This window comes from Pempheris klunzingeri, chromosome 3 (genome assembly GCF_042242105.1).
Source record: "Pempheris klunzingeri isolate RE-2024b chromosome 3, fPemKlu1.hap1, whole genome shotgun sequence".
Taxonomy (NCBI): Eukaryota; Metazoa; Chordata; class Actinopteri; order Acropomatiformes; family Pempheridae; genus Pempheris; species Pempheris klunzingeri.
The window spans coordinates 17,955,488-17,981,255 of record NC_092014.1 but is presented as its reverse complement, the minus strand read 5'-3'; the positions used below and the strand labels follow the sequence as shown (position 1 = coordinate 17,981,255).

General features: G+C 42.4%; 1 protein-coding gene across 1 annotated transcript in view; it reads left to right on the top strand.

Annotated features, from left to right (window-relative positions):
* The window catches only part of ube2o (ubiquitin-conjugating enzyme E2O), a 44,046-nt gene extending 23,292 nt beyond the window's left edge, over positions 1 to 20,754 (top strand). The window contains exons 3-24 of the mRNA XM_070828437.1: positions 2,728 to 2,787; positions 3,173 to 3,283; positions 3,996 to 4,093; positions 4,255 to 4,318; positions 4,556 to 4,699; positions 5,495 to 5,604; positions 5,700 to 5,850; positions 6,195 to 6,252; positions 7,280 to 7,442; positions 8,825 to 8,980; positions 10,129 to 10,283; positions 10,638 to 10,750; positions 10,951 to 11,079; positions 11,980 to 12,069; positions 12,155 to 12,479; positions 13,199 to 13,563; positions 13,698 to 13,878; positions 14,486 to 14,622; positions 14,950 to 15,153; positions 15,576 to 15,633; positions 16,753 to 17,542; positions 17,905 to 20,754. Coding sequence (XP_070684538.1) covers positions 2,728 to 2,787; positions 3,173 to 3,283; positions 3,996 to 4,093; positions 4,255 to 4,318; positions 4,556 to 4,699; positions 5,495 to 5,604; positions 5,700 to 5,850; positions 6,195 to 6,252; positions 7,280 to 7,442; positions 8,825 to 8,980; positions 10,129 to 10,283; positions 10,638 to 10,750; positions 10,951 to 11,079; positions 11,980 to 12,069; positions 12,155 to 12,479; positions 13,199 to 13,563; positions 13,698 to 13,878; positions 14,486 to 14,622; positions 14,950 to 15,153; positions 15,576 to 15,633; positions 16,753 to 17,542; positions 17,905 to 17,932 — 3,690 coding nt within the window. The 3' untranslated portion in view covers positions 17,933 to 20,754. The remainder of the gene's footprint in view (positions 1 to 2,727; positions 2,788 to 3,172; positions 3,284 to 3,995; positions 4,094 to 4,254; positions 4,319 to 4,555; positions 4,700 to 5,494; positions 5,605 to 5,699; positions 5,851 to 6,194; positions 6,253 to 7,279; positions 7,443 to 8,824; positions 8,981 to 10,128; positions 10,284 to 10,637; positions 10,751 to 10,950; positions 11,080 to 11,979; positions 12,070 to 12,154; positions 12,480 to 13,198; positions 13,564 to 13,697; positions 13,879 to 14,485; positions 14,623 to 14,949; positions 15,154 to 15,575; positions 15,634 to 16,752; positions 17,543 to 17,904) is intronic.
* Positions 20,755 to 25,768: the final 5,014 nt, after the last annotated feature.

Genomic DNA, 25,768 nt, shown 5'->3' with positions numbered 1-25,768 from the left:
TGGGCCTCCCACAGGTAGCTTTCTATAAGCAATTTTCATGTGTTTGTGCAACCATTGTTGACTGTCTGTCACACAGAGCTGTAGCGATCTCATTCAGTTCAACAAATATAACGTAGACATAAACACCGAGTGAAATGATTTGGCGCAGTCACTGACTTGGTAATGGTGGTAAGCCGCCATTTTCCGTTTAACAGTTTCTGTAGATCTAATTTCCGTTTCTGCAGGTGGTCGTGTTTTTGTCTGTTCAGCTGTTGATGGCACTGTTGTTTTTGCTACTTTCTTTTCTGCATCTCTCAAACCACAAACCAGTACCATTAAACACATCTCTCTCTTTTTTTTCCCCCAGTGCAACAGTAACAGCAGCTTATGTCGTAGACATACCGTATATCATAAATGGTAAACTAATTATTTCTCAAAAGTATTTATCATAGTCGCACATTTTCAGTGTAACTCTAAGCCAAAAAGTAACTTCCACTACTTTTGATTTGTCTTGAGAGAATAAGGTATGAACACATCACTCTGACGAGAGATTAGAAAAAGACAAAAGGTAAATAAAGACAAAGGTGCTGTTATTCATCATACATATATAATTTTTATAATCTCATCACATATAAATAGAGCATTCCAACATCACACAGCCTCTGCACTATACAAAGGATTAAAAAAAACACCAGGTGCATTTCCCCACAGTCAAACCACAAGCCTTCTCTGAACCTATTGTAGAAATGTTTAACGTGCCGTGAATGTCATTTAACACAATCCGCAGCTTTACTTCTTTTCCTAGTCCTGCATTTTACAGATTGGGTATAATGCAAAGTGCTGATACTTAAATCAAGCTGCAAAATAAAGTCACCGCATTTATCAGGCTCGTAATACATATACATTTCAGCAATTTTCTGCCACACTTTTGAATCATTGGTGTAGATAATGAAGCTGAAGAGCTGCAGAGATGCCGCAAGGAATAAAGAGCAGCAGCCACTTGTCCTGAATAGTAACTGGATTATATGTTGAGCTGTATGTTGCAGTACTTCATGAAACTTTGAGCTGCTGAATGAAAGGAGAAATCAGCCCTTCTGTAGATCTAAGAAAATAAGACTTATTTATCAGTAGAATCTAGGAGTCTAGGTCCACATCGACATCTGTTAGTCGTCTTCATCAGCGGATGGAGTTTACTGAGTTGTCAGGGAGATCTTTAATGTGTCATCACATGACTTGAAGCCCCTGAAAATGTGGTTTCAAACCACCAAACATAGTATTTCATACGTGGTGTCTGGTTGGATTAGATTTGATGGGTGGTGGAGAAGGCAACATCAGCAAACGACCAAATACTGTCATCACTTTTTGAACCAGATGTTGCTAAATCCTGATTGGATGGAGGTATGTGACATCACAATAACCAGTGAAAGAAGCCAAAAAAACCAAAAAACACTCAAAACATATAAAATAACCAAAACTTTGACATTTCATGTCAGTCAGCTTTATTGTATGAAGCTGGTTGAGAAAATGTGTTTCCAGGTCACAGAAAAAGTTGGTTAATGGACCTTGAGTTAATGCTATTTGTCAAATTAGCTACTAGCGGTAGCGTTTTATATTTCATAGGACCCAGTTAATTTTGATTAAAAGATGTTCTCAACAGAACACAGAGACTCATTTGCTGAAATGAACTCAGTAATTTCAGTGTGGCCGCAGAGGGCTCCTTCAGAAGAAATAGTTTCTTTAGCCTAAGAAGTAGGAGAATTTAGTCAACCCCCTAAGGAACACCTAATGCTACAGTTTAAATTCGAAGATACTTGAAGGGGAATTTTAATCTGAGAAGTAACCAGTAACTAAAGATGTCAGACAAATGTAGAGGGCTTGAAGTATGAAGTTGCATGAAATGGAAATGCTCCAATTGTAGATTTCTTTGTAATGTTATCACAGCTTTTTGATGCCTCAGAGGATAAAGTGATATGAAGTTGTAAAATCCTGTCTCATAGTTATTAACCACTGTGCAGTGTTTTGCTCTCTGATTAGCTTCCAAACTCGTGGATCTCCTTCTCAAACCAGCCTTCCTGGCAGCCATAGTGACACAGCAGAATCTAGCTCGCAGGAGCGAGGTATCCCACCGGGAGCTGAGCTTGTGCCAAGTTTAGCCCAGCGGCTCCAGTGTTTTGCCCTCTGTCTCTCCGGGGCTTGTAGTGCTTGATCGATGTTGTTTGGGTGTCCATCAAACTGTCAGCTCTGTTGTTGTAAACCATATTGTTTCGCAGATCCTGTTTTTATTTCGACGCGCTGATTAATAATTAATAGTGAAAACATGTTTGCTGACTTCCCACAGTGTTTATCACTCAGCTGGATTGTCACAGTGGAGGCATGTGCTGGCTGGCTCAGTGAAATGTGTCTCTCTGTTTGGATGGCACAATAATTTGATCTGGGGGCGTCACAACTGTGCTGACAGTGCACGTTGCAGTCTTCGTGGCAGCAAGCAGGGACAGGACGAGCGTGTGACAAATCATATCAGTAATCTTGTCATGGTGCACGTATGAATGTGATTTATGCATAGTTGGTTGATTTCTTCTCTGGAGTTCATCACAAGGCCACTGTTGTGAGGAGGTCCCCTCTGCAGTCAGAGTTATCATTAGAAAATGATTTCAGTGCCAGCAGCATCTTCTGTCAGAGTAAGATTTCTTTAACATGAGGTCACCCAGCCACCTTTTTCTAAACTTTTCCTTGTTCTTTCATTCACAGCTGAAACTTGAAGATCGATCTATCGTCATCAGAGACATTGTGAGACGAAACAATTCTAATGTAAGTGGAGTCCTCAGTGTGCATCTCTTTCATTGTCTGCATCTCTCTGTTTCACTTCACCTCTCTCATTCTGTCTTATTTCTAGCTTTCATTCTATCAAGTCTCTCTCTTTGTCATTCATTGCACTGCTCACCGCTCTGTTCCATTTGCTGCATCAGACATGACTGGAATATTATCGCAGGTCGACACTTACGAAGGACCTAGAGGAGACTTTTTGTGTTAGCGCAGTGCAACAGCTCCCAGTCTGATTATGAATACAACAGTATACAGATTTCCTTTTGGTTGATGTGTTGCTTTGCACATGTACCGTCAAACCAGTGGCTCTTTGGGACACTGTGGCAGTGATGATAATTAGTATGCCGAACTTGTATTTGTTGCCTTACAGGACAACCAGTGTGGCATTGTGACCAACATCGACATCGAGTGTGCAGTGAAACTAGTGGGAACAAACTGTGTTCTGTATCCAGTTAACAGCAAAGACCTGCAGCACATCTGGGTAAGAGAGGATCGTTTGACCCAAGAGCCTCAATACTCATACACAGCATCTTCAAATATGCTCGTGCTAACCAGTCCATAACCTCCTGATCATTTCAGAGTAACCTCCTAAGACATTTCCTAAAAACAACTGTGTAGTCTGGGACTCATTATATGCTCTTACACAAAGAGTGATATTTGAACAGCTGAGGTTGTGAGCGATTAGTCAAAGTAACAAAAATCAGCTTCCACACACTGCGAACACACAGATGAGTACAACACCAAGAAAATTACAGACCTGTGAAATAAAACATTAGCAAATGTATTATTGTTATTGTTATTATTAAGTTAATATATCAATTAAACATGTCTGTGGAGGTCCTTTATAGTCTGTGATTAAAACAGTAAAAATACAGCTTGTCACTGTAAAGCAATAAAGGTTATGCTAAGGATTATCAAATGTTGGAGTAAATGATGGGCACAAAGCGGTCATTCTCAAGGTTTATTACCTGATGGCTTGAAAAACTAATTAAGCACTCAGATGATTCACTTCAGTCGAAGTGGATAGTAGAGTTGGTCTAGATAAATGGCAATAGTAAACCTCTGCAAAAATAATCCATGCAGTCTCTGATATGCAAAGGATTATTGTGCACCTCCGTAATGATTGTGTCTAAGGTAATAGTGTGATGAATGTAAAACTGATAGTTTTCCTGTTGTCACTGTGCTGTTTCCAGTCTTTTATGTATGGCGACTACATTGCCTACGACTTCTGGCTCGGTAAAGTGTACGACCTGACCAATCACATCATTCTCAAGCTCTCCAATGGAGCCAGGTAGACTGACTGTGTGTGTGTGTGTGTGTGTGTGTGTGTGTGTGTGTGTGTGTGTGTACTGTGAGCATATCTGTCGGTGTGTCTGCATGCTGGCACACATTCATCACTGCCAAATGCAGTGAATGTCAAGCGGTCATCTCTCTCTCTTTGCCTCCCTCCAGGTGCTCCATGAGTGTGGAGGACGGTGCCAAGCTTTACGACGTCTGTCCACATGTCAGTGATTCGGTATGTAGCCACAAGCTCTAAACTGTCACCTCAGATCCAACCACAGAACATCTGCTAATCTGGGGTCAGATCTCTTTACAGAAAGCTCATGTTCAGTCAGAAATGGCCGATTCATAGTCTGTAGATCCCTCCGATCTGTTATATTCTTTTCTTGGCTGGAACAGCTGATAAATCATCAACATCATGTTCTCAATTATTTTGTCACACCGTGTCCTTGGTGCTGTGTTTGTTCTTCAGGGTCTGTTCTTCGACGAGGCGTACGGTTTCTACCCAGGCCAGGTCCTGATTGGTCCAGCCAAAGTCTTCTCTAATGTACAGTGGCTATCAGGGGTCAAACCTGTGCTGAGCAGGAAGTGCAAGTTCAGGGTGGTGGTAGAAGAGGTGAGACGATCGTGACGGTCTTCTCTTTTAACACCCACCTTCTTTTCACTGCAGCATCCTTCTTCAGTTTAGAGGAAACAACCCATTAATGAGCCTTTGGTCGTTTTATCAGTGAATTATCTCCTCCAACTCAGTAGTAGAGGTGTTCTTCTCCTTTTTAATGACAAACTCTATTTGAGTTATATATTTGAATAAATTGGGATTTTAGGTCTAATCAGGGGTTAAAGTGGGATTTGTAATGTGGGGGAATGCACCACCACTTGAGCATCTCCAGAGGAGGTTTATCTGTCTTGATGCACTGCGGATGTGGCCAAACAAATATAAAGGTGCGAGAACAGAATAACCCCTCATTTATATTAATTAGAGTGATCATCACACAGCAGCAGAAGTGATACGCACATCTCCAAATTCAGAATGGCCATTTTTACACACGGCAGCACAGCAACGATAACTTTATTAGTTAATGATACTTAATCCATTAGGGCAATAGGATAATGGAAAATTATGTTCTGTAATTCAGTAATCAGATGCATGAGTTTATACAGGAAAATCTTTTGACTCCATCAAAAGTCTAAGTTCTGTTCCACTAATCAGTGAAATTAAACTTTTTCACTGTGACTATTAGTCTGAAATATTACTCATATTGTTTAGCTCTGAAGATATTCACACAACTGGACTGAACCATGAACAGCCCTGGACCAATGTAACATTAAGGTGCCAGAACGCTGTTCGGGATCATTCTAGTGTAATTGTGTATCCTAAATTGTCTAAATGGTGTCATTATGCTCTCCTCAGGTAAAAGTGGTAGAACTGAAGGTGACATGGATCACCAAGAGCTATTCTCCCAAAGGTTCGGACAGCGTCTATCCTCCCCCCTCCACCATCACACAGGAGAATCTCTGCAGGTCAGTCATCATATCCATCCATATCACACAGATCTATATGTGCCTCCTAATGCCTGCAGTAATTGTGTAATGTTACTGTGCCTGGCTGGGTTCAGGGTGAGGCGTCTAGGATACTACGACCACACCCAGAGGCAGCTGGGAGAGAGGGCCCTATATGTCTTCCCTGCCAAGGGTGATGCCACACGCATCACCTGTGAAGGACCAGAAGGTGCCCCTGTCCTGCCCGAAGACCCCGTGGCCAGAAAGGTGCAGATGAAATGTTATTTATAAATGTCAGAGACTAGATTTAGTTGTGCTCTTTTACGGTACATGAACAACTTGTTCCCTGTTGTAAAAATGTAGGTCGATGCAGCCTGGTATCTCCTCAGGAGCATGTTAACATATTAACACTCACAATCACCTGTTTTACACAAGAGGTTCAAGAATGGAAGATGATCAGGGTGCCAGATGTATTTTAAGAAAGTGATCCTCGAATGTTGGAAACTGCTCTGTGTTACAGAGATTGTCAGTAACTTCTAAACTGTGCTGCATTTTTTGATCATCTTCAAACTGTGTGTGTGTGTGTGTCTGTGTGTGTGTCTCTACTACAGTTGAAAAGGATGTTCAAGAAGGATTCGGGGAGGAAGACAGAGAACGCCGACACACAAGGTGCTAAATAACACATTATCAAGAGGAACGCACGCACACACACACACTCTTCCGCTCTGTAACGTTGCCTCTATCATGAACTCAGCAAGACTCTAATGTTGAAGAAACCTAAAAATAGCCATGTGCGAATGGGAAGTCAAACATTGACGCTACAGCATCACTCACCATTTTAAGCAGAGCCATAGTAGCACAGCACACAATGAAAAGGTTGTCCCCCTCCCCTATAGCTTGCATCACACAATCAGAAGCAAAGGAGTATGAGTAAATGAAAGGTTAAATAATACATAACTCATTTAGTCAGGTAACAGGATTCTCCAGCTATTAAAAATGATGTTTTTGCTTTGTTATACAGTTTCATATTATGTGAATGCTGCTTGCAGTGGTCATCACACCTCATCATTAGTCAAAAGCATGATTACTTCCAGTTTCTGGAGGCAATTACTCTTTTCCTGTTACTGAGACAGACGTGAGAGCTAATGCAGATGAATTTGGGTTTTAAATGTGAAAAGATAATGTAGAGGGCATGAAATATATTTTCTCATACACTCACAGAGCTTCCTCATTCATCACTGTCAGAAAAACGAGCATTATTTTTTGCTTACATTTTCCCCGGAGTAGCTGAGAACTAAGTGTCTCCATGCAGAGCAGAGTCAGAATGATTTAAAGTTCCTGTGAGACGTGAGGCAGTCCTTTCCACAAATAGGGCTCAGCACACAGGGAACAGACTAACTGGAAATTGTGCTGAAGTGCAGCACACTCGAGCTGAGAAATTTATCTGTCTACAGGGAGGGTGTCTCTCCGTAAAGCCATAGCCAAATAAAAACCTCAGGTGCTCCGACTTTGAGCCTATTTTTTCTCATCAGGTTTCATTGATTTCACATATTGACAATCTAGTTTCCACTTTTCCACTTTCTATGTTTTTATGTTTTAAGTATACATCATTTGATTTTAAAATATTAACCATCCCTCCAAACATAACTAAAAATTGAACAACTAACACATCCTCCTCTGTTTTGTCTCTCACCAGGAGAGCACAAACCAGAGCAGACGGACTCGTCTCATCCCAACAACAACGGCCCAGTGGTCCCCATCCAGAACCCCACGGACTCCCAGAACATCAACGACTCCGCTGCTGACCACGCCGAGCAGGACGCCGACGACGAGGCTGCAGAAGACACTGACGACACCAGGTCTGTTAAAATTCACTTATTTGTTTTTTTTGTTGCACGGACATGAGAACACAAGCTTCTGCAGATAATGTGATCTGATGCAATGACTCTGCAACAAAAATTCTCTCCAAGGTGTTGGGTTGGAGTAGATATATAGATATAGAAGTGTTTGGGTGGACAAAATAACAGTTAATACAGTGTAATGAAGACTGCAACAAGCTATTGTTTTCATTATTATTTATTTTGGCATTCATTCAGTATTCATTCAATACTTAAAGTAATAAGTAACAGTAACAGCTCTGTTTCTAAATATCATGTTTTATCTAAACATTCATCACAAAACACAGAGACATTCAGTTAATTGAAACAATCTGTTGTCAAAATAGTTTTCTATAAATATTCAGTTGATGGGCTAATCCAGTAATAGACTTATTGTTTCAGTTATATAATGCACTACATTACATATATAGTGCATTTAAAATATCATCACTTACTATGGAAGAGCTACCGAGGATCAGTTGTCCGGGGTTTATGAATGAGAGCACATCTGTTGCACTGATTTACTTGATTACATTTGACAAAAAAAAAAAATTAACCATTGTTGAGAGAGAAAAAAGTGACCTCCATGCACCTGGCTGCATGAGGTATGGCTGATTATTCTACCTGTTTAATTTACCCATCAGATGCTCAGTTTAAATGTAATAATGCTGGTCTTTCATTTGTGCTTTTGTTTGCTTACCTTTGATTTGTATTATTAATGAAGCTGAGCCACTCCTTGTTAATGAAATCCATTTCATGAGGGTGTTGGTGTGTGTGTGTGAGAGAGAAAGACATATGAGACCCCTCAAATATAAGTGATGGAAATCCGTTTTGGCTTCTTAAGGCTGTTGTTGGAGCTGAGAGCCAAAGCTCCTTACAGATTTTTATCACATTTTATTATATTAAGTCACAGTCGGGGCCTGTTTTGAACACAGCCTCAGCAAAATGTGAACCATAAAAACCACAAATGTAGTATTTATAGCAGGACTATTGCACTGGTTGTTCATGTTATTGCGTCTACTGTTCCTCCTGTCGTCCTAAAACACGACTGCATAAACGTCAGGTAGTTTTACAGCCCAGTTCTGTCATTCAGTCAATTAATCGATTTGGTGATTGAACGAAAACTAATCAACAATTGATAATTGTTTAATAGTTGAAGTAATTTTTTTTCAGCAAAACTGCCAAATCTGTTTTCAGCTTCTTAAAGGTGATTATTTGTATGTTTTGATCCTCTTCTATGATTTAAATTGGGATATATTTGGGTTTTTGGCCATTGGTTGGACAGAACAGGTGACCTGTAGATGTCACTGGCCCTGTCCTCTGACTGTTAGCTGTCAATCATTAACCTGTGACCCTGGTTGCAGCTCCCTGACGTCATCGGCCAGCTCCACAGCCTCCTCTCAGAGCGGCGGTCTGGGAACCAACCGAAAGAAGAGCATCCCGCTCTCCATCCGTAACCTGAAGAGGAAGCATAAGAAGAAGAGAACCAAGTTCTCCAGAGAGTTCAAGCCTGGAGACCGGTGGGTTACCGTCACATTTAGTCGCCTTTGTTGTCTGTGCTGATATGTATTTTCTTTGTTTCTTTCATTCATTCTTCCTTTATTTTTTTTCTGTTTCATCCATCATAACTCCCTCTGTTCATTTCCTCTTCATTTCATTCTACCAGTATGTTTGTGCAACCTTTTCTGTAGATGTGGTGACTGCATTTCTCAAAAGTGACCATTTATTGATCCCGTACCTTTTTTTTAAAGTGTGGGCAACTAAAAGTGTTTTGACATTTGGCAGATCTATAACGCTGATGGGTCTGCTGAAGGTGACATCACCTGTTACCAAAACCAGCAGCTGCTTAATGCTGTGTTTGTGTGTCCCTCCAACCTCTCTGTTTGTCTCATGTCTCGATCTGTCGATCTGATGATGACACTGGAGCTCGACAGCAGACACACACACACACACACACACACACACACACACACACACACACACACACACACACACACACACACACACACACACACACACACACACACACACACACACACACACACACACACACACACAGTCGGTCAGTGCAGACTACCGATGGTGTCGTTTAGTCAGCGACACTCAGCTTACAAAACAGATTTCAGACACTCTCTCTACCTGTTTTACTTCACCAAACATACCACAGCACTGCAGAGTTTCTGTTCTTTGGCATTTATTTTCCATTAAAATCCATGTTTACCAAGACAAAAGTGTCAGACTGTCAGTTTGACAACGTCTAGTCTGGGTTAATGGTGTGACTTTAGTTAACACGATTCTGATTCTTGTATGTATTTGGTGAAGTTTTGATAGTAGCTTAGTGAAGTTGAACAGTTTACAGTAGATGAGGAGACAGAATAGGAAATGGTAGCAGAAATATCTTGTTTTTTTTCTTCCTTTCTTTCTGAGTGCTCCTCCACATAATCAAAGGCAAGGCAAAGCTTTTACATCATTAACATTTAGCTTTGAGCCTCTAAACTGTGTGTGTGTGTGTGTGTGTGTGTGTGTGTGTGTGTGTGTGTGTGTGTGTGTGTGTGTGTGTGTGTGTGTGTGTGTGTGTGTGTGTGTGTGTGTGTGTGTGTGTGTGTGTGTGTGTGTGTGTGTGTGTGTGTGTGTGTGTGTGTGTGTGTGTGTGTGTGTGTGTCTCCAGGGTTGCAGTAGAAGTTGTATCCACAAAGACCACGGCTGATGTGATGTGGAAGGACGGGCGGGTGGATAAGGGGATCCGATCAAACGACCTCATCCCCATCCAGCACCTTGACAGTCATGAGTTTTGTCCCGGGGACTTCGTTGTAGACAAACGACGTAAGGAGAAATAATTAAATGTCTCATTGATGGTGAATTTTGCAGTTTAACCACACTGATTCATCTCACTTTCTCAGACTGGTGAAGACACAGCATGTGTCAGAGTCCCTGTGGGCTGCGATGAGATTTTTATATAGGCCACTCTGCCACCCTGTACCTACACTATCTGGGTCATTTGCTGAAACTATGCCAAGTCTGTGTGCGTCTGTTAAATGTCCTGAAAATACTGGGGTGTTACTCTTAGACCGTTGTGTCAACTAAAGTTTCAGTGTTCTCCCAGATAAAGTTTGGGATGTTTGTATTTTATGTACTTAATTTTGTGCTCTAAACTCTGTGCTGTGTGTGCTCTCTCAGCCCAAGCCCTCCAGGACCCAGGAGTGTATGGTGTGATCCAGTCTGGCGACCACAGGGGCAGAACGTGTGTCGTCAAGTGGATCAAACTCAACTCCAGCAGTGACGACGTGGAGGTCAGAAAACAAGACAACAGTGTGTGTGTGTGTGCTGTAAAGAAAGTTTGTGTGTGTGAGAGAGAGGGATGAAAAATCTGGTGTATTACAGAGGGAGGAGGGGGGCCTACACTCTTTCATACAGTGTGAGCCGGGGGTCTTATGTTGTGATAAACTGGCTGCTGTACGTAGCTCTTTTATTGTTGTTGACTTTAAACCAGGTCATCGGTTTGGAGGAGGATGTCAGCGTGTACGACATCGCAGATCACCCAGATTTCCACTTCCGCACCACCGACATAGTCATCAGAATATGGAACTCAGAGAACGGACAGAATGACTGCGAAAATGAGGTGAGAAACAAGGTTATGAGGCTTAACGAAAATGACTGGATGTGAAAAAAACATTTTGCTTTAACTGAAATAAAACGAGGTTTCACAAAGCAAAACAATAACTGAAATTTTACTGTGTGTTTACACAACTAAATAAAATTATAGAGAAAATGTTTTTTAGCCTTGCTTGACCACATATTAAAAAACTACATCCAATAAAATCTAAACTAAAACTAAGCATTTCCAAAATAAATTAAACCATCAAACCTGCTTTAAAAACTAATTAAAACAAAAGTTAAACTCAAATAAAGTAACCTTAATGAGAACAATAAAAAAAACCTTCTTTACTGTACCTCATACACGCGGCACTGAAGGTGTTCCTACATTTAGCCGACCCATGTTGACCAGACAGATCACACAGTCAAATCTACTGTGACTAAACATTAGAGACATTAAAACCTTCATGAAGGGAGGATTTATTGTTGCATTAGACAGCATCAGTTTTACCTTGGTGGACCTAATGGTAACCGAGTGCATTATATTCAGAAACATATTGGGAAAAGAAAACTCTTCAGTTTCGGAAGCACTCGATGTGCTTTTCTCCTTCACCACCCTCAGGGAAAACTGTCAACTTTACGTACAAACTATTTCCTAATCTAACTGGTAAAGCACATTTATGTCCCCATAGGCATAGACTGTTCTCATTTTAAGGACCTCACAGCCTTTTAGAGCAACTAGGAACTAAGTCTTACATGTTCCAGCTCTCTTTGCCTGGTGAGGCTTTAAGAAAATCAAATCAGTGTTTTGCTCCCTTCATCCAAAAGTGTCATGTTATAGAGTAAGTTATTTAAATTGCCAAAAATCACAACTTTGCCTCAAAGCACTTGTATGTATGATGTCTGTGCATCGTCCTCCTCTTAGACGTCGGTCGGCCAGGTGTCCAGGGTGGATGTGAGCAGCAAAGTGGAGGTGGTGTGGGCGGACAGCTCCATGACCATCGTCCTGCCACAGGTAAATGTCTCTCCTCGATGATCATTTTGACAAAATAAGACATCTGTTGTTGGTAGTTCTCTAATAATCACACACACGCGTGCAGCACCTCTACAATGTGGAGTCTGAGATCGAGGAGACCGACTACGACTCTGTGGAGGAGACGAGCAGCGTCCTGTCCACTGAGGAGTGGGAGGACGAGAGCGACAGCTGGGAGACAGATAACGGCCTCACCACTGAGGACGACAGCCATGTCAACAGCACAGATATCATCGACACGGCGACCCCAACCCCGACCCCCACTGGCTCCACAACATTCATCATCCCCCCTCAAGAGGGCAGCAAAGCCGGGGTCACCAGCCCCACCAAAGGAGTCCCGGGAGAGGACGGAGAGGCGTCTGTGGCTGTGCCCAGTCCTGCTGCTGGAGGAGGTGGGGAGCTTATTTTCTTACATTCATTTTATTTTTCTTGTTTCAAGGGAATAGACTGAGAAAGAGAGAACGGTACAAAACATAAATCATTCTCACTGAATCTTGTGTCGCCAGTCATGTGATGATAATTTGTCCTCTGTAGTACAAAAGAGCTTTTTTGTTCTACTTAGAACTTTAGGACATAGTTAGAACAATTATTAAAGATAATAATAAATGTGTTAAAAAAGCATTCTAGTGAAGAGGAAAGTGTAACGTTTTCAGTCTTATTACACTTGTTTGACATTTTAAAGGATAAGATTGGTGATAATTCTATATTTTGAGTAGATTGTTCTACAGGCACGTACATGTGCTGCCTGTATAAATACTTCCTAGAGCACCAAAGCATCTGTGTCTGAAAATAGTCCTCAACATATTCAGTATTTCCCCCTTTTTGTGTGATGTTTGCTAAAAACTACAGAGCCCAGCTGTTTTAGGAAATTACTGAGTCTTTTTTGATAATTGATTTATATTTATGATTATATTTTTTTATGAGTTTTACTTCTTCGGTTGGAATAAATGATGTTCTGGCTAAGCAGGGATTAGTAGGCAATAACAGAAATATAGCTTTTTTACAGCACTGACTGAAGGTCATCTGGACACGCATTACAAAAAATGTTCCACCTGTATCCTGGTGGAAATGTCTCCATATGCAAATAAATAGATAAATGCTGCCTGTGTAGGGACCACCCCAGGAGCGGTCAATGGAGCGGAGAAGCCCAATAAAGAAGGAGCTTCTCGGGGCTTCAGGGAGCTGAAAGAGGCCTTGAAGATCCTGGAGAGCCTGAAGAACATGACTGTGGAGCAGCTCTGGACGGGCGGTTCGCCAACCTCCCCGACCTCCGCCGAACCTGCTTCCACAACTCATGTAGCGACTTCGGCGACGCCCACAGCCCCCGAGAAACCAACCAAGGAGAAACGCTTCCTGGATGACATCAAGAAGCTGCAGGAGAACCTGAGGAAGACGCTGGACAACGTGGCCATCGTGGAGGAGGAGAAGATGGAGGCTGTGGTGGAGGCGGGGGGCAGCGGGGGAGCAGGGATAGAGGTAAGTGTTAAATGAATCTACGACAGGAAAGAGTCGATTTACTGTGTGCAATCAAAATAAATCAGCAGCAAATAAGCACCACGTTGTGACATTTTGTGCCATTAGATTGTGTTTCACCTGCTGTCGTTGTTCAGGCGGAGAGAGCTGGAGAGGAAAAGCCGCAGCAGGAGCCGCAGACACCGGTGGGTGGACAAGAATGGCCCAGCGAGTTTCTCAGTGACACACCAGTACTGTGCCAACAGAGCGGTGGCAAGCCTGGCGTCACCTTCACCAGCGCCAAAGGAGAGGTGTTCTCTGTGCTGGAGTGGGCTCCAGGTGAGAAATGGGGATGCATAATGTATAATTATTTTCTTCCTCCGTCCTTTGTCTTACTCCCTCCAGTCTTTTCTCGCCATCTGTCCATCTACTCCTCCATTGTCAAATCTTTAGTCTCATTTGGTTTCATTTTCACCTTCCATTGTCTCTTCGTCCCTGATCGTCTTTGGCAGCCTCTACTGTCATCTTTAATTGGATGAACAAAAACACAATAAACTGAGACAGAGAAGTCATCTGAGCCGTAAAGGCACCCACCTCCCGCCCAGAATACAGACAGACAGCTTCAGATCTCATCGGGATTCATCTAAAAGTCAACTTGTCTGCTTTAAAACTGATGCTTTATGGCTTAGCATGACTTCTGTTGTTTAGACAGTGTTCTTGAACACTCCCATTACTATGAGTGACGGTAGCTGCCTCTCATTTCCATTCTGTAATCGCACTTGTCTGTCTCACACACACACACACACACACACACACACACACACACACCCTGTAGCACAATGAGCTCCCTTCCCACACAAGTGAAGTTTTATTTGTAAACTTTCTGTTTCTCTCTGTGTTGCAATGCAGTCACCATCTGTCCATTCTCTCTGTCTTTTTTCTTTAGACACACACTCATTTAAGAAAATGGAGTTTCAGCCAGCGGAGGCAAAGAAGTTCTTCAGCACAGTGAGGAAGGAAATGGCTCTACTGGCAACGTCACTGCCTGACGGCATCATGGTCAAAACGTTTGAAGATCGCATGGTAGGTTTCCTGTCATTAATGTTACCGTCTAAAGGAGGCAGTGCCCAAATGTTATCAATTGTCAGCCTTTTCAACGACACCAGGGAGCAGGATCCAGAGTGTTTAAGAAAGCAGCAGGGATTTATGGGAAACAGAGCATTAATATTAAAAGAAACTCATTAGTACCAGTCTCAATCCTCATCTCGTTTTTATTTGAGTCGATGATGTACTTTATTCTCGTATCTGATCACGCTCCCCGACAGTAACCTCAGCGCTACACATCAAACTGTGTGCTTTACGCTACACTCACTGCATCTTAAAGCGAGCTCTTTGCTTTCTTCCACACAGGACCTGTTCTCCGCTCTGATCAAAGGGCCGACTCGTACTCCCTACGAGGACGGTCTGTTCCTGTTCGACATCCAGCTGCCCAACATCTACCCAGCTGTGCCGCCTCTGTTTCGCTACCTGTCGCAGTGCAGCGGGCGCCTCAACCCCAACCTCTATGACAACGGCAAGGTCTGCGTCAGCCTGCTGGGCACCTGGATCGGAAAGGTCAGTACTGTTTTATCAATGTACAAATGCTCTGTCTTATTGACTTTGGTGTAGACATATGAGAGCAGCACACAGTTTCACAGCACTGAGTGTTGCCCTGAGGCCTAACTAAACCACTTTAAACCTGCTGTTTTGACACTCACTTGAAGATCTCTTGGAAATTGTGATGGATGTTTCTCATAATTTAACATGTCAGTAGTTCAAGGACGCTTTGAGTGTACTTTTGAGGTAAGACACTTAAGAGTCAAAGCTTCTGTAATGCAGTGCAACTTTGTAAGGCTGCTGCGTCAAACAGCACATCATCTACAGGACAGAGCAAACAGTTCCTGTATATCAGTTGTTAATCTAGATAACTGTGGTTTCTCTGTGCTTGTCTCAAGAATCTGATTTGGTGTTATCCTGTATGTTGATGTGATCTACAGGGCACTGAGAGATGGACCAGCAAATCCAGTCTGCTGCAAGTACTCATCTCCATACAAGGTTACACACACACACACACACACACATACACACACACACACAAACACACACACACACACACACACACACACTACCCCTTCTCTTCTCTGCAGCACAAAAATGTTTTATTCATGTGTTCATTTGCTCAGAAGGGCGCCAAGTGCAGTGTCATTTAACTAAATGTGTCTGCCTCACACACAGACATTACACCACTTCCATAAGACTTATTTTTGCAATCTGGCCTGCCAGACAAGTCTACTGAGAATTTAATTCACTTGTGTTTTTTTTTTCTCTAACCAAATCAGTATGTTGCTGTCTCAGAGCTAATGTTGTAAAATGTGTCTTAAACTGTGGAGTTAAGTGCTGTAGTAAGTTGTAATGAAATAAACGTGCATTAGGGAAACCAATCAATCAAAAGCACAGGAGAACACCAGAGTTTTATTATTCATTCTCTTTAAATTCATTCGATATTGTAAATTTCATTATGACTAGAAAACCAGAAATGAGACAAACGCACTGCAGGCTCAAAACCTGCACAATTTCTCTTCTCATTTTTCAAAAGGAACATTTGGTCACAAATTAAAGGAGGCTTGCACTGAATAGAGTAAACAGAGAATGAAGGAGGAGGCAGTTATAATTTACTTACAGTACTTGAAAAAGCTCAAACCTTATAATTACCAGGCTGTAGACTGTAAGACTGAGATGAAACTAAGACTGTCATAGTGTGACTTTGACGCCTGTTACAGCCACAGGACACGCTGTACAAACAGAAGAAGTCAGGGTACAATGGCTCCCATGGGAGTAGTGTGCGATGAGTTGGGTTAAGCGGGAATGTAAAAGTGGGTGTCATCAGCATAGTGAATGATTACGAAGTAGACTGAGGCTAAGATGTGACATGTAAATAGAAAATAACCTTGCACCTAAGCTTTTCAGTTTTTGACCATTTACATCCAGGCACCAAATGGTAGTTTGTTGTTCATATGTATGAACTGTTATCACACTTGATATCTTGGCTTTGACTTTTTAATGGTTTTGCAGCAACTCTGCTTTGTAATTTTTTTCGCATAGTAATTTGCTAGCCTGTCGTTTTATAATGAACATAAACTCACGTTTTGCACGTATGTTTGAATCTTTCTGCAGGCCTTATCCTCGTCAATGAGCCTTACTATAACGAGGCTGGCTTCGACAGTGACCGAGGCCTACAGGAAGGATATGAGAACAGCCGCTGCTATAATGAGATGGCCCTGATCAAGATGGTCCAATCTATGACGCAACTCCTCCAGAATCCGGTGGAGGTCTTCAAACAGGAGATCCAGGAGCACTTTGTTTCTAACGGCTGGCGGCTCGTCTACCGCCTGGAAGCTTGGCTCGAGCTGAACGACGGTGCCGAAAGGGGTCAGGCAGCACACTCGTCCTCCAGGGCTCAACACTCAAAAGACCGAGTGGAGCCTCTGGACGAGCAGCTGGCCAGTAAGCCTGGGGAGGAGGGGGTCGCTGGAGCAGGAGTTACCAGTATTATGGAGGAGGAGCTGGAGGATTCAGAGCTGAGTCCCTCCACCACAGCGGCCTCTCAGCAGGAGCTGAGCCAGAACTCAGACTGCGACAGCACCCAGGGGAACGCCCCTCTGGGTGGTGAAAACAAGGGTGGCTCTGCAGTCCCTGGCGCTGTAGTCCGTGGTGGGGCGTCAGAATCAGGGCCAGCCACGGTTAGCGGAGGGGGGGTGAGCTCCACAGGAAGTCAGCCGGTGGTGCGACCAAAGAAACGGAGAAAGAGCTACCGGAGTTTCCTCCCAGAGGGCAGCGGCTACCCGGACATCGGCTTCCCACTCTTCCCACTCTCTAAGGGGTTCGTGAAGAGTGTCCGAGGTGTGCTGCTGCAGTACCGAGCTGCGCTGGCCGCTGCTGGCATCACTGAGCACACAGAGGACAAGTAAGTGCCTCCTCACCGTTCCCCAACACACCTCTGCACTGCTCCCTGCTCTTTTCCTCCTTCTCTTCTACCTTTTCATCTGCCTCAAGCTGTAGAGGAGGATCCATTACTCGTTGTCTGGGGGGACCCCTGTCCAGAGCTGCACTGTGCCCCCAGCACTGCCCACATTTTTGTCCTTTACCTCCGTTTCTCAGTCTGTACTGCTCTTGCTGCCCCAAACCCCACAATGTTCTGCCCTTTTTTTGTTTTTCATAATCCCTCTCGATCTGAACCAGGACTGCAGGAGAGCAGCACCTTTTGATCAGAAGAGTAAGCAGGTTCTGGTTTGGATACGACTTGATCATGTCTTTGTTCTCCCTCAGTGTCTCTACGGATGAGTGTGATGAATAAACCCAGTTACACAAACCTATGGGAGCTACTCCGTCACATGGGTACCGTCATCTGTTCATGGACGCAGGTAAACACGTCGAGCTTTTACTGGAGGCTGTCAGAGTCTCTCTTTTGGCCTCACCTAGACTTTGAAATCAGTGGAGGTGGTGTGGATGTCAAAAAGGACTGAATGAGATGATAAATCAGTGCCATGAACCCTCTCCCGCCCTGCGCACCCACCTGGCCTCCAGCAGCATCCAACATATGGGTGGTGATTTGCTGGATGAACACTCTACCGTCTCAATCAGCCGGAGAAATGCAAAGCGGACTCGAGATCGTCACTGCATTTTGGACGAGGTCAAAGATGGCTGGGTTTCATTGGAAAAAAAACTGCAAAGCCCAGTTCTCCAGGCTGTTGGTTCGGCTGCGGCTATCTGTAGCACTACTGATATTATCGCTGTACCATCTGCACTACAACAAACGAATGGACAATCTGGTCTGGGAGAAGTGACGCCGTATAAATACACAGACCAGGAAGATTCTTTTTAAATAGAAGTCACTGGTTGTACGCTTTCTGCCAAATTCTGTCCACACACACACACACACACACACACATACACACACACACACACACACACACACACAAATATTCAAGTAGAATGTACTGAATGTCAGTAAAACTGCCAACCACGACAGCTTCGCCACTTCTTCCACTATAGTTGCTGGTATTTCCCTTCGCCAATCACTCGCACTGAACCACGCAGCAAATATCGAGTGACAAAGTTTACATACGAATCACCTCTGGTGGTCAGACTGCTGTAGCGGTTTGCAGAGAAGCCAGCCAGGCACAGGACGAGAGTTCGGTGGCTGTAAGTGAAGGTGTTTGTACTCTAGTCAAAGCTTAACACAGCTGCCGCCACCACATACAAAAGTTCCATTCACTTTCTGTAGAATTTAGAAGTTTTTTCGATCACCAAATTAAACTTGTGCTTTGGTGTTTTGATGCATTTGAGGTTGTTTTACTCACGGAGGCTGAACTGTAGGTTTCAGAGTGGAGCTTTACCCACAATCCTCCACTTCTCTGTGACGGAGGTGAACCCACATCACTGCAAATGACACAATTTAAATAACAAATAGGAAAAAAAAACAACATACAGCATCCATTCCGTCATCTCATGTCAACATGTTGCCTTACTTGAATTGTTCTTAATGATCTCAGAGCATTGTGTACAGAGCTGCTTGTGTCATGCTTCAGACATTAACCTTAACAGGCGTAGACACACATTTAAAACCACTAAAATCCTGTTCCGGTGTTCTCCTCCTTAATAGTAACTGATCAGTTAAACATGAGTCTCACACTGCGGCCATCGGCGTATTCTGATTTCTCCTCTCCAAATTGCACGTGTGGAGTTTAATAACATCAGAATACAAACTACAGTAAGTGTGAGGCTGAAGGTTTGTTCACATTATAGCTACTTTGCTTGATTACTATTATGATCTTCTGTTATTCCATGTTTGTTTTTTTTCTCTGACATGAGCATCTTATCCCACAAAAAGCAACTGCTGAACCCACTGACGCGAGAAAATTGCACAAATCGGAGCACACAGGCAAAACTCCACCTGATGTGACTGTCTGTGATCTTTGCTTCTTTCTCTACATTTCTCTATTGAATCTGGAAGGAAAATATTCAAGGTTTCATTGACCAAGTTACCATGAGACTCTCAGACTCTGCTTGTAGCTGTGACAGAAAGTGAAACTCACCTTTGGGTCCAACCATGCTTCCTTGGGGAGATCAGAGCAGTCTTTGTTTACATCTTTTTGAATATCTGCAACCCACCACTTACATAATGTTATTTTCTTTTCTTTTAAGGTATAATAAATGTCGTTGTAATAATAATGACTATTATGATTATGATACAGGTCAGACAAACCCACATGTGCTATAACCTGTGAAATAAACAAGAGAGCGTTGGCTGTCTGGTATTTTACTTGAACAAAGAGCCTTGAAGAGTGTTTCTGAATGACAGGAGAGGAGAAAAAAACATGAGCCAAGAGCTGCTGCATTTTAAAGAGACTTGAGAAAATATAAACTACAGGTCCTGAATGAGGGTATTTTGCTTTGCTTTGTCTTCCATATCCCCCCGCGCCCCCCCTCCACGACTCTTAAATGATAGCATTCCTGTACCAGATGTGGCAATCAGGCATCCATGACATTTTGTCCTCTTCCTGGATTTGACTTTGTCTTCATTGTTTTGCTGCCTTTAATGCTACAGAGGAGGATGTGCTGTCTCCTTCACCGGCTGCTGTAGCTGTAGCATGTAGCCTCGTTTGCTTTCCTCTCTTTTCTTTTCTTTCCTCCACATGCTGCTGTTTGTAAAATGCCACCTTCACAGTTCTTGGAGGAGTGTGAAGACGTAAAAAAAAAAAAAAAAAAAAAAGTAGGGGAAGGTCTGAACGCACAGCTTCCCCATGAGCTGGGAGGTGTCGTTGTGGCTCCATCTTTCATTCTCTTCCTCATTTGTTAACAGTCGCAGAAACAGAAAATGTGAAGCTATCTCGCCAGATCTCAAAAATCTGGCAGGATCTCAAGCACTTGATGCTGTGTACAATTTTCTGTGTATGTGTGTATATTATTCAGATTTAAACCATTATTATTGATATTATTATTATTATTATTATTACTGCGAGAAGTTTGTTTTACAGCCAAAGCATGTAACATGTTGCTTTAAGCCTTTTGAATGGGCTACACACAAGACTTGACTGTACGATGTCTACATTTCCACAGTGGCCTGTTATTGATATATTAAAAAAGGAACTAATAAAGTTATGATTTGTAGCCTGATTCCCTCTGTACAGATGTCATGACTATATTGAAGTATATAAATACATACAGTATATATTTAACACAAACTTGAGTTTAAACAAGTCACATGGATGCTTGGGGCATAAATGTACAAAATGCTGAGTGTGTTATTGTACTTATGATTTCTTTTTTTTCCCCATTTTTTAATGGTTTATTATTCTTGCGTTAAGACAACTGTATAGTGATGTATTAAACTTTGCAAGCAGCACCATAGTAACATTGTGGCTTTTATTTATTTGACGCTGTTGTATCGACTGCAGCTTTTCCTCAGGATGACGTTAAAGAACAAGCCTGGTGGTATTCGCTTTTCTTAATATTAACATACTGCATGAAAACCAGCAATGAAATGATTAGCAAGTAGTTTTGGTGCAGCCAAAGGTGGGTTGAAATTATTCCTCTGTCCCCACAGAGATCCACTGTTGTCCCCAAACTATTAAAAACAATAATTAACACACATTATTTTAAGTAAAGAGTAAATTCTGGTGTAAAGGCTGATTAGCCCACTGAATGTGTATTAATCCACAGCCTCAATAGTGAATTCATAAATGAATCCACACATTTTTTTAAAGATTTACATCTTCAGTAGGAACTTTAGAGCGAAGGGTCGTCTGTGTTTATTTGTTCATTCATTTTATCTGTCATATTACAGCTGCACTGCATCTATATTCTACCACTGTCCGTTCAAATTATCTGCTTTAATTTTACCAGCATGACCTTTTTCTGGTGAGTTTATGCAGAGAGGTGATTGTGTGCATATCGTCTCTTCTATATAGGCCATGTGATGAAGGAGAATGGAGTCAAAGAAAGAAAACCCGTACTCTGGACTGAAGTTTCAAGCAGTTTATCGCCACCTTTCAGTTCACTGAATCTGTTATCCTGCACCTGACCTGAATGTGACGCACAGTTTCCTCTCTGCTCACTGACTTAAAAATCTGATGCTGTCCTTGTTTGTGGCTTCGCCTTCGCAGCGTGATGGAAATTCCCCACCTAATACCTCTGAATTCAGTGTACTATGATTGTACCTGCATCACACTTAGCTATTTAACTGTGGCTTTTAGATCAAAATGGTGGCCAATAACTGTTTCAAGCCAGAAAACAGCAAAGAAATAGTCCCACAAGATGCAGCCAACGTTTGACGAACCAGATCACAGACACGTTGTTTGTCATCATATTTATTTTTCAGTCAAAAACAGTCCAGCAGATTGTTTGATCTGATAATAGAAAAATTACAGACATTTGTCTAATGGAAAAATAGATCTCTCTGTCAATAAAGAATCAACCATTCAATCTTCAGTGTGCCAGAAAAAAATAAAAACGTCTTTTTCCCTCCACCGTAAACATTTAAACACACAAGACAAGAGCCGGGAAGCAGCAGGAAAAGACATAAACAACAAATCAGCGGTGAGACAAAGTGAGTTTCTCTCATCACATCCTTCATCATCTGAAACCTTACTGGTCTGATTTAACTCATTTTGAATCCCACTGACCCACAGGGAGAAAGTGGATTCAGTCACACCAGTTTCTTCTCTGGAGATCTCCCCAGAAGTAACTCTAGGTTTACATGTTGGGAGACAGCCGGGCTCCACAGTTACACCCGGGGGGGAGGGGGGGTGAGACCTGTTTCGGGTGCTTTCGTCTCACTGAGTCTTCAGTTTGTCCTCTGAACACGTCACAGTTTTTTAAGAAATGGTAAAGAAATCCATCAATGGGAAGTCAGTGAATGCACCGCCGTGCTCAAACCACTGGGAGGCAGCACAATCAAGGCACATCAAGCAGTCAAGAGGACCACTGCATCACAACAAATCTGACTTTGCATAGAAAAACAAAGTGTATGAAGATGGTCCGGGTCAGTAGCGCTGAGGGGCCACGAGAACAGAGAACAGAGAGCAGAAAAATTATAATTCTGCTGCAGTTACGTAATATATCTATTGTGTTTCTCCCATTAACACCTTGGTAATTTTACATCTTAAGGCCCCTAAAATCTTGCTAACAATACTCAGCAGGGAAAACTCCCTCTGGTTGAAGTTGGGTCTCTAGTAGACATGCCAGCTTTATTCTAATGGGTCATGAGCCAAAAAGGTTGAGAAACAGTGTGTTGGATGTACGGCACGTCCACTTGTAACAGTCCTTGGTGCTACAGAAAACACATTTGTCCCCTAAAACGACAGCAAAAGCAAAGAGAAACAAGCATTTCTTCAAGTACTGTTTTCATCTTATGTGCTTGGAGCTCGACAGAGTCCTTCATGAGTGAACATAATCTAAACTAAAAGAAAACGAAATGACAAGAGATCGACCTCCACGTCACACAAAGGCTTCAAAACAGAGTTGGCAACAAACTGACATTGTGCAAAAACATGTATAAAAGAAAATCTTTGTGGAGGACATACATTTTGGTCTTTCGTAAATTTGTTCTTTACAGAGACAAACGTAGACATGACACAATCATGAAACACAAAACGTGAAAATCTTTGCATTTTTACTGAGGCCCTGTGGGCAATTCAAGGCTACTAAATCCAACTGTTCCTCTTGCTTTTCATGTCTTCAATGACAAGCGGCGCTCAGATGTAACTGTGGCCTTCGGCGCCCGTCTTCCTCTTTATTTCCTGTTTTTACAGTTACTGTGTGTGTTTTCACAACTGAACCTCCCCTCCTTCTCTCAGCGTCCGGACAGTTTGCTAATGCTCCCAAATGATTTCTTGTGATGAGGAAGAAGAATAAGGGCGCCCTGTCAGGAACACAACACCCCCCCCCCCTCTCATGCAGCATTTAACAAGTCAATATCTCCCCCTTTTCCTCCTCCCCCTCCTCCCTGCCCTCTCCACGTACTCCCTGCACTCACCAATGTGCTGTTTTAATCAGCTTCACCCCCCCAAACCCGCTTGTTTAAGGCAGGACTGTTTTTTCACTTTGTGTCCACATCAGATTTTTGTCAAACGAATGAAATAAATTAAATAACAAATAAAACAATTAAAAACTAATTTAAAAATCCAGCTTGACGTCCCATGTAGGTGCCAGCGTCAGTCATAATGTCCTCTGTGTTACTTAAAGCTCAATGTAAGGACACCTGGGTGATGGTCATCAATACTGTAGCTCTCTCATATGGACAGACTGCATGTGTGTGTGTGTGTGTGTGTGTGTGTGTGTGTGTGTGTGTGTGTGTGTGTATGAAAAGCAGCAGCAGCCAGATACACACAGGCCTGGGACTCATCTACAGAGCAGTGCAGTATTTGAGAAACCGGAAGAATGGATGAGGGCAGAAGAAAAAGAAGAAGAAGAAGAAGAGTGGTATGTTGGGATGGAGGAAGGAGCCGTGGAGACCAGAGCTGCAGGACCGAGCAGGGGCCCCTGAACACGTTTCCACGGCACCACTTCCTGTCCAGTCTGCCAGTAAACCTGCAGCTGATTCACTTTTCCACGTGATTGAGATGAATCAGCACCAAAATGTTAAAATGGACCTCATGATGATGGAAGCTGCAGTGAACAGGTGGATTTCACCCAAATTACAAAAAAAAAACAAACCCACAGTATTTTCTGTTTTACCTTTTGTGGTGTGTAGACCTGCAGATCTTATTTGAGCAGGTTTTAATGTCCATCTCTGACAAACTGCCTCGGTACCAAGAACATGGTCATTGTTGTGTGATAAACTCATCGACAGACCTCAGTTTTCACTCTAACTATTTCCTGTTGTGACTGAACGAATAACCGAATTCAAACCAATATCACAAGGTGACTCAACGCAATTTTCAAACAAAAGCTGCGATTAAGAAAAATGCTAATGCTGCACAATCAAACCAACCTGAAGTAACGGTGCGTCAGGTACCACGAATGCACCATAAAATTACCCAGAGTTCATCGTGAAAGATGCCCTCAATCTACATGTTTATAACGAGGCTTTCAGTTTTCTAAATATTTTAGGTTAGTTAAAGTTAAAGCCGTAGTTCAGCTTGTGTGTTACTGACCAGAGATCAGTACGATTCATATTTAGTTTTCAGACATTAATGTTCATTGTCTTGTTTTTTTCACGACTTAACTTTTTTTTATTAAAAAGTTAAGTCGTGATGATTATATTATGAGGCTTGAAGTATTGGTATAAGTATATGTGGTATTGGTCTAAATTTCTGAGCACAACAAACAAAACTCCATTTACCTCCACTGATTTGTGTGGAGGCAAAAATCTCAGAGACAGATATTTAAAACTTGAAATTAATTTCAACTGTTGAAGAAATCTTTTTAGATGGAAACATCCACACGTTTGTTGAAACTTCAAGTGGCAAAACAGAGAAAAACTGCATAAATGAGGAAATTATTGTGAATGAATGAAGGTGCTAGAGAGAACTTTTTTTTTTGTAATTTGGGTGAACTGCCCCTTTAACTGTGTTGACACGTTTTAAAGGGGTCATGTGGGGTCTTCCTGTAAACAAACAAAAGTTATGTTTACATTCAGTGTTTCTCACCAAACACACTCATGTGTCCTCGAGCTCTAACAAACATGATAAATAACAAACATCATCAGTCTCTTTAAATCTGATCATGAAAAATCAATGACATGAGAACAGGACGAGAACCTGTTCTCATGTGAAAGTAAGGTAACACGGTTGGTTTAGGAAACCAGGACGGACTCGTTAAGGCAACCTATCAGCCCCTCAGAGTCGGGGACCTCAAACTCTTAGAGCCTCTGATCAGAAAGCAGCTCCGATATGAGATAATGTAATAATATAATAATAACAGTCATGATCCAGGCTATGTGCTTTCTTGGGATTCGTTTCACTCGTACAAGAGCACAAACTGGAGGCTGAGTCACATCACTCAGCACCATCGTCCCAGAATGGAATAGAAATAAGAAACTTAGGCTCTCTGTGTTCAGTAAACAGTCACAAAGCCAGATCGTCTCTGTTAAGCCAGCGCCACCATGACATCCCTGCTACCTCATATTTACATCATCACGCTCACACACACACACACACACACACACAAACACACACAGAATCTCCAA